Below are 12,970 nucleotides of genomic sequence, written 5' to 3' on the forward strand. Positions count from 1 at the left end.
ACTGAAAAAGGACGTTTATGTTGACTAAAGGAAAAAGTGGGGACAAATAGCCAAATGATATCACATTGGATATTTGCAGGATGACTCTGAGAAGATTGAGTTTTCAAACTAAATAAATAATAAAAACAAAACCTGGAACAAAAGAGATAAGCTCTATGTCATCTTGTCAACAACAAGATGAGCATAATTTCTGATTTTTACTTTTTTTTATGTTAAAATGTAGGAAAGGCAAGATTTTAGATTTTCATCTCATACATAATGATTGAAGTTCCCAAACGTTATTGAAGATGCACATTAAATCGAAGTATTTATATACACATTATAGAGTCATATTTATATATATATATATTGGTACTTTGTAATCTTGGTGTTAGGAGGGTTTGTACATATTATTTGGTGTTTCCCTTAGTCTACAAACACAGCTTATGAAACGTTGAGATGCTTTGATTGCCCCTTTTTTGATAATTGAGTTTTAATGCTACATCATCACAGATTCCAAATACAAACCTAGAGAGCAGAGCCTGAACACAAGCGTGTGGTTGAAACAGCTACACCTGATTCATACCACAATATTGCCTGAATTACAGATTTTGATGACATACTTCTATATTTAGATATAATTGCTGCAGTAATGATGTACACAGTGAGCACTGTGCTTATTTTAAACGAGGCTTTTATGAGATCTATCACTGACAAATGTTGGTTGATCCTGTCAAAGACAAAAGCAGCTTAAAGTATATGAGATTATTTTTGCTGTTGTGAAACAGTTTGAACGAACCGGAACAGTTCGTATAGCATTTTTCAGGCTGCACCACTTGTCATCACAGACATGACATACAAGACTGGGGTTGCTCTTTCATGTGAACAAGGTGATACGGCAGCTGTCAATGGGATGACAGTTGCAAGCAGGTATGAGCAGGACTGGCCAGGTAAAATTAATATTTAATTAAAGCCGGCCATATACTATTGGCCACAGTAACAGAGTGTTAAGTTCAGCATTTCACACATGATAGGTTCCTCTAGAACTGAAAGAGTATTTACAGATTCATGTTTTATTGCTGGCCTTTATTATCTGTCAATGTGTTTTTGTACTCATATTACCAAATTTTTAATGTAGTCAAGGAAACTTGATATTTTTATTTTCTTAGTAGTCAAAATGCTGTACACAACAATACAGTATACAGAAGGCAGAGGTACCCTATTTATCTGCAACTGCAGATAAGTTACCATAACTACAGCATATGGCCCCAGTAGTGAGGGCCTCCCACATTGTGTCAACTATAAATTCTAGTCTGTGTGAGTGATGCTTTCGGTAGCTATGGAAACCTAATATAATAGAACCCCCCTCCCTCCCTCCTCCTCCTCCTCCTCCCCCTCCCTGGCGCGCGCTCTCTCTCTCTCCGGTTTATCTCCATGTCTCTCTCCCTCTCTCCATCCCCAGCAAGGCTCTTCAGTCTACTTTGCGCATGTACAGTCAGCCAAATAGAGCATTGCATCGACTCCAAGATGGCGAAAACACGTCTGGCTTGGCTCTTGACTCTCCTCTCAACTCAGTGTAAGTGCAAAAATTATTTTAACCGACTACTACTTTGTCTTTTATCCGCTCGAGGAAGGTGGCCGCCAAATGCCATCCACTACTACATCTGTTTGGTCGATTTTTCTTTTACACCAACAGTAAGTGGAAAAGAGAGTGCCTCAGAAGTAACCGTGTAGACTCAACTAACGTTAAACTTAAACCAGACTGACAGCGAGTTCGGTCTCTTCGACGTGAAGTAAATATAGTTAATGAAGTGACCAAAATAGTCGCCATTTTTAACTTAATGTCAACGCCAGTCTGGCAAATGCACGGCTGGAGTGATTGTCTGAAGCGTCCATTGTTACTGAAAAACATCGCTCAGACTACTCTCAAGTATTGATTTTATTGGAATAATGCCGCCGTTAACAGGAGTGACAGATATCTACGTGTAACTACACATCAGGAAAGCAGGGCTGTCTGAGCTGAACGTTCAGATCTTCAGTTTAGCGGCACATTTGGAGTCGCTAAGCCGACACGTTTTCTGTGTGCGCGTGTCCTGGCTCTGAAAAAGTTTCTCTACAGCATGAAGACAAACTTTTCGTTGGGAAATTAAACATGAATCAAGGCGGTTTCGTAGCTTGTGCCGTTAACTATTTAACGCGGGTTTGAAGCTGCGGTGATGATGTTGGAAGTACTGACGCGAGATAACGGATTTTTCCTACAGCGGAATAAAAGCAGGCTGACCGCGGGAGGAGCCAGGCAGACCAGCAAAGCGTCCTCCACCCCCCTCCTCATCATCCTTCTCCTCCACTCCAACGCTTTCAAACCGCGACACGGCTGGTGAACCGACAAAGCCGAAATAAAATTAATTCTTTTTATGCTAACCGTATCCACCTGAAAGTCCTCCTAACTTTATCAGTCCGATACCTAGAACAGAAAAACAGACACCTGTAAGAGCGGAGCGGTTTGTTTAAATATTCATGCGCGAGCTCCTAGTTCCTTTACACGTTCCTCACACGGTTTGAGGATATTTGTCATAAGACAAATAAGTCATATTCATTCATATGATTTTACATAAATTTAAAATTTATTATTTGCTCAGAGCCGTGGGGAAGGGCCTTGAAGTTCAGGGTGCTACTGTAGACGGAAGGTGTTTTACGCTTGCGTGGTGGTGGTTGGGGGGAGTACTAGACTAAAAATTGTTAGTATACTTCATACACATTTTATTTAACAAGTCTGAGTCTGATTTTCAGTAAATATTCCACTCATCTAATGCAACTGGAAACTTAATTAAACAGAGTTGTCTTCCAACGAGCAGACCCCGAAGCACAAAGCAGACAAGAATAAACCAAAACAAAGATGAACAGATCCAACAGTCTGTTCCACACAGCCAGAAAAACACATTTTAAACATCCTGAAAGGACAATAACAAATACTGTGCTCTGTGAAAAGGTTCACACACCAATGAGCAAAGTCATTATGAAGCTAGAAAATGGTAGGCCAGTCTCTGAGGTTCAGTTCGATTGAAAGTTACTGTTCAAAAAATGTCTAGTGGGAAAAAGTTTGATGGCTGAAACGGCTCCTCGGGTGCAGATAACATGTTAAACCCACTGCCAGTGGAAGTAAGTAAATGTGCCTGTTTATAAATCACTTTGGCTCAACTTCTGTTCTATAAATGTGCTATAGGATATAAATAAAACATGCACTATATTTTTTATAGTGCATGTTTGTTTATATTATATTTACTAAAAATTAATTGAACACATTCAGTGGGCTACATGCTGAACTTGGAGGATAGAGACAAAGCGTTGATCTAATGACAATACCAGCGTTGGTATCGATACTATCGATATCTAGATTGACCCGCCCATATCTGTTGTGTGAAGGAGTAATAAGGAGTAATAATAAGGAGTGGCAGGCTCCTGAGGGCCTCAAAGTTCTTCTCTGAGGTGGAACAAGTAGACAGCAAAGCAGATAACGACGTGGCGGCTGACATCAGGATGCTTTCCTGAATCAACTTGCCTCCTGTTCTTTTCTTTCTACAAGCTGGTGCTTTAACAACAAATGTTGAAATTAGTTTCTGTGATCTTGTTATAGCTAGCTAGCTATTTCAAATGATGTCACTAGGTGACTAGGCTATAATTAATATAATAATAAAATCGGTATAGTAATAACTGGAAATGTATTTGCTCCACTGGTTTCATGGTGTTACAGTGAGGAAACAAAATATTTGTTGCTGCAGTTACTTTAAAAAAAATTCTTTCTCATATCCCAACATTAAAATACAATTTAAATTTAGATAGATGGATTTTTATAGAAAACTGACTGCATCTCAGATATGTATCTGTCTTGTCGTAGGCATTAATTCCTTCCTTAATCTCATTTTTATTTATTTTTATTTATTAGCTTGGTGAAGAAATGCAACAAAATGTACTTAATTTGATGTGTAAATGATTCAGGAAACCTTGTTTTCGTGTGAATGCCTAAGAGCTTGGTAAGAATCTCGTGACATGAAATGGGTTGCTGGTTTTTCCCCTTAGATGTGAACAGACATATTGATCAAAGGGTACAGAAATAAGAACCTTTCCTGTGATATCGCACGTGTGTGACTGGGCTTATTCTCTTTGCTTTAATTAGGAGCAGCAGTGAAATCTGTTGCTGTGCTCTCAGCACATACCTCCAGGCTGTGTGCTGGATTACTTATTTATTTACAATATATTTCAAAGTCAGTACTCTTAATGAATGATCCCTTGTGAAAACTCTGTGACAAGGCAGCACAACTGACATTTTCAGGGGAGGACAGTGAGCCGGTAAAGATTGAAGAATTTCTTTTGTCTTGCCTGGACGGGGCTTAGCCATGTGGTCTCAGTGGCTCCCAGCCTGCATCGCCACTGTCTTTAGAAAAGGAATGAATCTGGCTAGACAATCTGGCCACAAGCCATCTTATGAATTACTAATTGGTACTGAAAGGGTTTGATTCCTAATAGGTACCGACTGTAATTAGAATGCTTCTTGTATGTTGAAAAAGCTCTGCTCCCAATTTATTTTTTGAAGTTTTAAAATTGAGCAGAACTCAGTGAGAAATGAGTGTCACTAGCTCTGCTTTTGCTGTTGGTCACGCTCAGTGTTATTATCTGTCTCTGTGAGATGTGCTTGTTATTTTCTGTTCGTGGCATTCTTTGGGTAGCTATCATCCTAATGACCACACAGCCCTAGTCAGCCAAGCGAACGCTAAACCCAGCTCGGGCTGAACACGGCTGCACATATCAGCCCAATCATCTGACATCAGAGGGAAAGACGAGGGGCATCATTATTTTAAGTACACATGCTTACAGCAGACTTTCCAATCTGATCTAATGGAATGCACTGACGTTTTCCACTGCTGGCTCCACCTGAACCATTTCACGTAAAATATTCCAAAGAAAGTGCTAGACATCTGCCAGAACCTTCCTGCCAGCAGCACAGCCAAGAAATGTGTGGAACTGGAAGATGCTCAAAGTGGATTCGTATCAATATAAACTCTGAAATCACAAGCTCACTTTTATAAAAAACACTTGTGCAGAGCAACACACACCAAATGTAATTGTTGCATTTTTAATTTACATAACTACAGCCTCGTAATTCACTCACAAACATTGTATTCATGTAAATGTTGTTACCTGGAAAGAGACTGAAATCGTGCAGATGGTTTTAGAGGCTCATTTAACCATCCTTCACTCTTGAAGTATTGCAGTCTCTTTCTGAACAGCTGACATTTTTATGAGTCGGCAGACTGCTAGATTGTTGTTAAATGTCATTATGTCACTCTGAGAATTTTGAACATGGGCTAAGCCACATGTAATTGGACCCCATTATGCTATTTAAACATTTTTGTGAAAAGAAAAAAGTCTTGGCTCTTTATTTGTCAGTTGTCACGGCAGGACTCTGACTGTGGCAGCACCCTGAGATGAATGCTGATAGTAGCTCCCGTACAAGCTGCTTGCTGTCAGATGCTTCTCTCCCCACCCAAAGCTTGTGAGCAAATGTTTGGAGCGCTCTCTGAATGGCATGGCTGTGGCCCCTGTGGACAAGTCTGATACAGTCTGACATTTTACTAATGGCAGAGTAAAACGGGGCAAACAAACCAAAAGGAGTCCCTTGCTACACAGCATTTGCCTGGTATGAGTCGAGAGTCTGTCGCTCCACACCCTTGAGTGAGAGGTGCAATACCAGCACATTCATCATGGTTCCAGGAAGCAATTATGCATTTTTGTGCTTGTTGCCTAACTGGAAGTTGTGTAATAATCTTGACAAAAAATCCCAATTCATTCCTGTAAGTCGAGGGGATATTTGTGCAATCCCTCCATGGGGGAGTGCCACATGAATCTTAGTGTGGAATGACCTGAAACAACTGTGCACGAGTGGGTGGTGGTCGTGGTGTTTTGAACAGCAGCATAACCAGAAATATGTGCATCCCTCCTCAACCTGACTGCGCATTAGCAAATGCAACATACCAAATAGAAAACATATGTAGACAGAATGCCTTACATCACATGAGCACCGACTGACAATCACAACCACCTGTTTTCCTTGGAGATAAAACGGACCACTGCTGATGAGCCGGCTGACCTCACCCAGCTCATCAGCAGAGCAGAAAGGGGGAGGACAGAAAGCTGGCCAATATTGTTAGTTGAAGGCAATCATCAAACATCTTCTGAGACAAAAATCCACTTTAGCTTGACAGATAGAAGGGTTTAGCTTGTTGTCCTGCTCACATTTATTCTCACTGTACCTGAGCGTTGAAGATGCTCGGTGTAAAAGGTAAACATAATGTTCCAAAAATGGCAAAAAAGCATGTGCATGCTTCAAATGTCAGTAAGACTAGCATGAGAACCAGCCTCCAGGCAGCTCATGCTCGCCAACAAAACAAAATGAAAATCTTGATGGCCTCGGTGGGTAAAAGGAATCTAAAAATTCTGGCTTTGTTTGTCAGCATGGTCCTATTTTCAACTGGAGGTTTAGTCAAGGGAGACATTCATGAGAAAAAAATTGCGTGTTGTGGAGTATTGAGTTTTGGAAGTTATGGCTCTGTTGTGATAGCAGGCTAATTGGTTGTTTATTTTGACAAGACATTATTACCGGGTGTTTAGGGTGTTTTAGATAAACAGGATAATCTCCAAGATGAGTCCTTACTGGCTGCCAAAGCTAAGGATGGCAGAAGACAGGCTTCCTGTTTGATTATCTCTCTTTGTTCACATGGCCTGTGTAGGGAGGAAACATCACGGCTATTCTCCTGCTCCTGTGTTCACTGGATTCTGCTGGAGTACATCAATAGTTCAAAAGGGACCATATCGATCAAACACTGGGATGCTGTCAGCTTAGTGAAGTGATTAGGGGTTTCATTAATGACATGGAAGAGGCAGTGAACTACATGTGGCTGAGCCGCTTGCGCTCGGAAAGGAAAGAGCTGGAGGCTGTGCTCCTGCTCAGAGTCATAACCAGATAATCGCTCTGGATTCATCTTTTGTTTACCAGGCTGTAACAAAAGGGCAATTACTGTCTAAAAATAGCTACAAGGCAGCGTCATCAAACAACCTCAGGTGTTTGATCACAGTTCATTCAAAACCACATCTACTATCAACTGTGCACAAAACTTGCATGTACAGTAGCTTAATAGTGTTCCAATGTGGTCCTAGGGCTGCACGATTTTGCATAAAATGAGAATCACGATTTTTTTGCTTAGAATTGAGATCACGATTCTCTCACGATTTTCTTTTCCAGTATAAATATTTATTGCACTTTTTAACTGCACATCAACTTCGTAACAGTTGAGACTGAACATAAAAACAATAAATAAACATAAAAACAACAAATGTCTCACATTTTGTCGTTGCTGCTTGAAATTCCGTCTCCACCGTTGCTCGACACTGCGTGTATAGAGCAGGAAGTGCAACAATAGAAAAATAGTTGCGGGACGGCACTGTGTAGCGTTTGTCTAGGATGTTGATCATTTTCCTAAATCCCTCGTTGATGGGAGCCATATCTTTGGTCAGGTGATAAGTAATAGCCTCCGTAATTTCTTTGTGCCTGCGGGAGTTCGACGGGTATAGGGAAGCGCTGTATAAGGTTCCCGTTATTGATGTTTGGGTGGTTGACCGGGACGGATTTTCTCCTGTCACTTTCTCGTCATCCCTGACGTGCTCTCTGTTGTTTTTTCCCTGCCAATTTTAGCAGCCAGCTTCTGTATCACGTGGTATAAGGCTCCGCCCTTGTCATTTGTTGAGCAGGAAGAGTGAGCGCTTGTTTTCATGCAGATTACGTATCTGCATGAAACGTAAAATGCGGTACAATTGTCGTCGTCTTTTTTTTTTTTTCTTTTTTTTAAAATCGTTGTCATTTGGAAATGAGATTGCACATAAGTATGAATCAAGGTCGCGATTTTCTAACGATTAATCGTGCAGCCCTATGTGGTCCCTTCAGTTCTCTCAGCTTTCAGTTCCCTCAGCTTTCAGTTCCATAAATGATATAATATAAGAGCAACAGTTGAAATAACAATGATAGATAACTAAAATCTTAAAATCAACCCTAAATTTTGAATGTGGTGGGGCTGTAGACAAGTGTTCACGTGAAAGAAAATGAAGCAGAGAGACTTCAGATGTCACAGGATAAACCAAATGGCTTTAAAGAAATCTGTTTGTTTTTTTTATCTGTTTGCTGTAAATGTTATTCTCCGAGTGAATTAAAAAAGATTTCAGCTCATCTGATGATGTATGCCACAAAAATAACATTAGATATTAAGGGAGCTCTGCTGAGATCCTAACCTCTTTGTGTGAGAGTATAAATGTGTGTTATCTTGTGTTGAGTTGGGGTTTCCCAATTCTCTAACTAAAGCTTCCAGAAATGTTGAGCATGACCTTGTGCCTCTCAGCACAAGCTGTACCGGGGATGAAATATGATGTTTGGCTGTTTTGAGTAAAGAGCTTTTGGAAGTTCCCCAGTTTCTGTTATTGCTTGGAACATGAGAATAAGGTGACAGGATGATGAACTGCATGTATGGAGCATTCATCTGTGCTAGGTAACAATGCTGTAATTAAGACTAGTATACCGGCACGTGTTATTACAGCAAGAACTCCCTTTGCTACACAGGAGCAGTTGGGCTTAAAGCTCATTTCCTTTTCTCACATCTGTTAGTCTGTAATTACAAGGAGGTTACTACACCTCCAGCCACCACCTCCGGGCTAATATCAGGCCTGCGTGATGTTTCTGTGGAGGTTGAATGGGGATCTGAGTGCACCTGCCAGACATGTGGTGTCTAAATAAAAGCATGCGGCATCTAACATGGGGTTAGTTTGGCTGGCCATGAAAGTAAAGCTCAGACCACAATCAAAAGCAATCAATAATAACCATCTGATTTCAGTGCTGCCCATGTGAGCTAATTGCTCAGCTGATTCAATTCAATTTTATTTGTATAGCACCAAATCACAACAGCAGTTGCCCTGAAGCACTTTATTTTGTAAGGTAAGAAGACCCTACATTAATACAGAGAAACACCAACAATTATACAATCAATATAAGTGAGCACTTGGCAACAGTGGGAAGGGAAAACTTCATTTTAACAGGAACATTGCTGCTGCTCTCTCTACCTCAAGGTTTCCATGTTTGGAAGCATGAGTAGGGAAGCACTCCCAGCATCATCATACCTTTCCAGATATGCATGTGGTCCCAAAACAGAACATTACCACTATTTATAAATGGCTGTAGATAGAAGCCTTAAACACTATAGAAATGCTGGACTTTATTAGTAATCCTGGGCTGTACTGTAATTTGTTGTTTAAAACATCAAGTGAATGTTAATTCTTTGGGGTTGGTCTAGTCAGTTTAGTAGTGATGCTAAATATCAGAGGATTTCATGGGAGTTAGTGGCATCCACTTGGAGGCACTGCAAAGTGAGTTTTAAACAGCCCGGCACAGCAGTGTGGATCAGCCAGTGGGCAAGACCAGGACCTTGACGTTTTCAGCTTTAAAAATGAGGTTATTCATTACACACTGGGCAGTTTAACAATGTTAGAACAACGTCCAGCATCGTCGTTTTAAATGATAAGGACAAACGAATCACTTCTTAGTGGTTAGAAGTCTCCGTGTCATGAAAAAGACACTTTGTAGAAGCATCATACTTAACGGTATAGCTCTCCCATACTGCTAAGTCTCCTGTGAGGGGATTTAACTGCTTGGAACTCATCCAATGAGTCATTTGTGATGATTAAGTTACATATTACAAGATACAGATTACATTAGTTTCATCATAACAACATATGAAGGGATGGAAAGTGTTTCAGTGCGTGTGACAGAGAAAGAGAGTAGTGATGCAACTAGAAAATATTTGTTTTACACCAACGTCACTTCATTAGGACATAAATACTTCAGGTAAAAAGGTCAAAGTTCAGCATCCAGTCATCTGCAGAAATTCTTAACACGATCTCAAGTTCATCCTAAAATAATGCAGAATCCCAGAGGTGGCAAAAGTACAGACATTCTGTACTTAAGTAGAAGTACAGATACTTGTGTTAAAAATAGTCAAAGTTCAAGAACTGATTCAACTTCTGTCCTCAAGTAAAAATTTAAAAAATGTACAGAAATGTACTCAGAAGAAGAAAGTAAAAGTATTTATTTTTGTGAACTGCTAACTGAACCTTGTGCTTTAATAATGTAATAAAATGATAACAATACATTACAAATACAAAGTTTATATTGTTCTAATGTTTAATTCCAATGAATGTTGTACTCCTCCCGAGTCAGTTTCATAGAGCGTAGGTAATCACTGAAGTGAGGGTTTAATTAAGATGATGCTTAAGAATAACTGTCCCAACTTTAAATATTCCTGTTGAGGGCTGAAGTTTTCTTCTGAAAGGACTTTGGTTGACTGCAAGTACAGAAAACGGTCTTTGACTCTTCAGATGAAACAAAAAAGCACCTTTCTTACATCTTGTTTCCTAAATCTACAACAAACAGGCAAGCAACAGGATGTGATAGTGTCTAGATTTTATTATTTTCTGAGATTCAATGAGATGCAGCTTCATCTTGTTGCCTGGCAACCGCTCAGAGCCAAGAAATATTTTCAAATCAGAAAAATACCGAATCGAAGAGGTTAGAAACCAGAAATTTATGAAATGTCATTAATGCTGGTGGATTTTGTTACCACAGTAATTCACTGGTTTCGGTCTTTGTGCTGCTTGCCGTACTGAAGACTGGACTCGATCTTTCCAAGTTATCACATAAGAGTCTAAAAAACATAAACAATATTTTTAATGCAAATTCCAAAAGCTGTATCTATTTGTGACCAATAGCTGTGGTGCTGTACAAAGCCCACCAGCACTGACAGAAGTGCAGTTTGCGTTCAGCTGACTGGACAGATAGCATGGACAGATTGTAACCAGACCATGTGGCCATATGGTGTGAGCACTATGCCTTCTGGGCTACTTAGTGATAAATATGTTGAGGCTGCACTGGAATTGATAGCACTCTTTGGCTGCTTTGGAGCTTACCAAAGTACCTTGTGGTAGAAAGCAGTCCAAATGGCATTGATCTGAATGTTATCGATTTCTGTACACCAGTGGTTTTTCGGGTCAGAAAAGATGATGATGATGATGATGATGATAGAGACCTTCATCTGTGTGCTCTTTCTCAGCATCCACAAAAAAATGAAGTGTGGGGAAAATCTACCCTGGGTCTAAGTGTTGGTGTATGAAAGTAAAATAAATATTTAAAGAAAGTGAAATGGTTGATATGTAGGCGCATGAATGGAATTTCCTGATTATGTCACAAAGGATCATGAATGCCTGGATCAGCCTCGCTTTTTAGGTCTTTGCTTTGAATTATGCTTGAGCAGAAGCTCAGTATACACAGCGCTGTTGCCACATGTGTGTCAGGGCATACTCTGGGTAAGTGAGTGCCTTAGATATTTGTCAGGATGCCAGACATAGGTGACGAGTTTGTAACATGGTGGCTGGCCCGGCTGAGCTCCCATAGAGGGGGCTTTGCATGTGGCTCTGCTTCGTCTCCGTGACACGGAAAGCTATGGAGGGGGAAAAGGAAGAAGCAATTTGTGTGGATTTCACCATGACTCAGGAGTTTGTCAGGCATTCGTCATGAATGGAACAGATGGTTCAAAATGGTCAGGTTTATAAGACCGAAGCATTAAGCTGAGAATATTCTGTAATTCTAGCTCCTGAACTTAAAAAAAGATTACACAAGGCTATCCACCCAAAAAGCACTTACAAGAGTTCTGTAAATATTAAATTTCAATTTTAAATGCTTTACTCCACCTTAAACTGAACTAAATGAAACAGAAGAAGAAAAAAGGGGTAAGAATTAGAAGCAGAGGAGGAGCTAGTAGATATTTCACAGCCTTTCTGTTTTAAGGAATTTCCTGTATTTTTTCCTGTAACTGTAGTAATTAGACTAAATTGAGAGTTTGTCTACATTAAACCTCATATCCTGTATAAGAGCAGCTTTTTTCAAGACGATGAGGTTATCTGCTCATTTCCTTTAATGAGGGTGCTCCACTTCCTTTGTCATTATCATAGCTAAAATGGCAACTTCAAATGGTTCCACGTGCGGCAGCAGTAATTCCAAACGATTTTCCATGTCAAAGTTACACCAACTAAGGACGATAAAACGTATCAAATGCCTTTGTTTAGAGAGTTTTTGGCATTAAATGGTTCTCAGCTTTAACTTGATATCTGAGTCTTTATTTGAGACTAGTCAGTTAGTCAAATTTGTTTTCCTCGTTTTAGTCGACTAACGAGGAACGCCCCTACACCTGCAATGAATGATTTGGGCACGTGTAAGCATATACAGTACTGAATACTGGCTACTGAGGTGCAGTTTTCATTAAGCCACTTTATTTAGTTCAGTTGTGTTTTATCGCTACTGCATTGGTTTCTAGTGACAGAGCCGTTGCATAAAGGAAGCTAATAGCAAAATAGTTTTATTGTTTAGGTTTTTTTTTTAATAGCCATAAACTATGCTCAAGTGAGGTGAGAGAACTGAAAAACCTCCACGATTGTTTCACTGTTGGCTTTTCTCTTTGTCTGTCCAGGATCTTTGTTCATAACTTTAGCAGTTTAGGTATTATGTGGTTTCTAAAATCAGATTCAAATGGTCCAAGAGTGTTATTAGCGTCCACTTTTTGGTTCTTTTGAAAACAAAATGAAACTATTTCCTGAATGCACACTTGCCTGATATAAAATGACCAAAAATCACCACTTTTAGAAAGGGGAAAAATATCAAAATATGGCTAATTTTAAACCTTAAGGCTGGACTACATATGTATATATTAGGGATGCAACGATACACAAAATTCACGGTTCGGTTCAGTTTGATACTTTGGTGTCACGGTTCGATATTTTTTCGATACAAAATAAAATGTTCATGCCTTTTTAATTTGTCATTTATTAAAATTATAAATATATATTT

At 39.7% G+C, this 12,970-nt stretch overlaps 1 protein-coding gene across 1 annotated transcript in view; it reads left to right on the forward strand.

Moving 5' to 3' along the window:
* The first annotated feature begins 1,403 nt into the window (after nucleotides 1–1,403).
* Nucleotides 1,404–12,970, forward strand: part of jam3b (junctional adhesion molecule 3b) — a 44,255-nt gene continuing 32,688 nt past the window's right edge. The window contains exon 1 of the mRNA XM_005740109.2: nucleotides 1,404–1,555. Coding sequence (XP_005740166.1) covers nucleotides 1,414–1,555 — 142 coding nt within the window. The 5' untranslated portion in view covers nucleotides 1,404–1,413. The remainder of the gene's footprint in view (nucleotides 1,556–12,970) is intronic.

The sequence above is a fragment of the Pundamilia nyererei genome, unplaced genomic scaffold, assembly GCF_000239375.1.
Source record: "Pundamilia nyererei isolate P.nyererei 1_Seehausen unplaced genomic scaffold, PunNye1.0 scaffold00097, whole genome shotgun sequence".
Lineage (NCBI taxonomy): Eukaryota > Metazoa > Chordata > Actinopteri > Cichliformes > Cichlidae > Pundamilia > Pundamilia nyererei.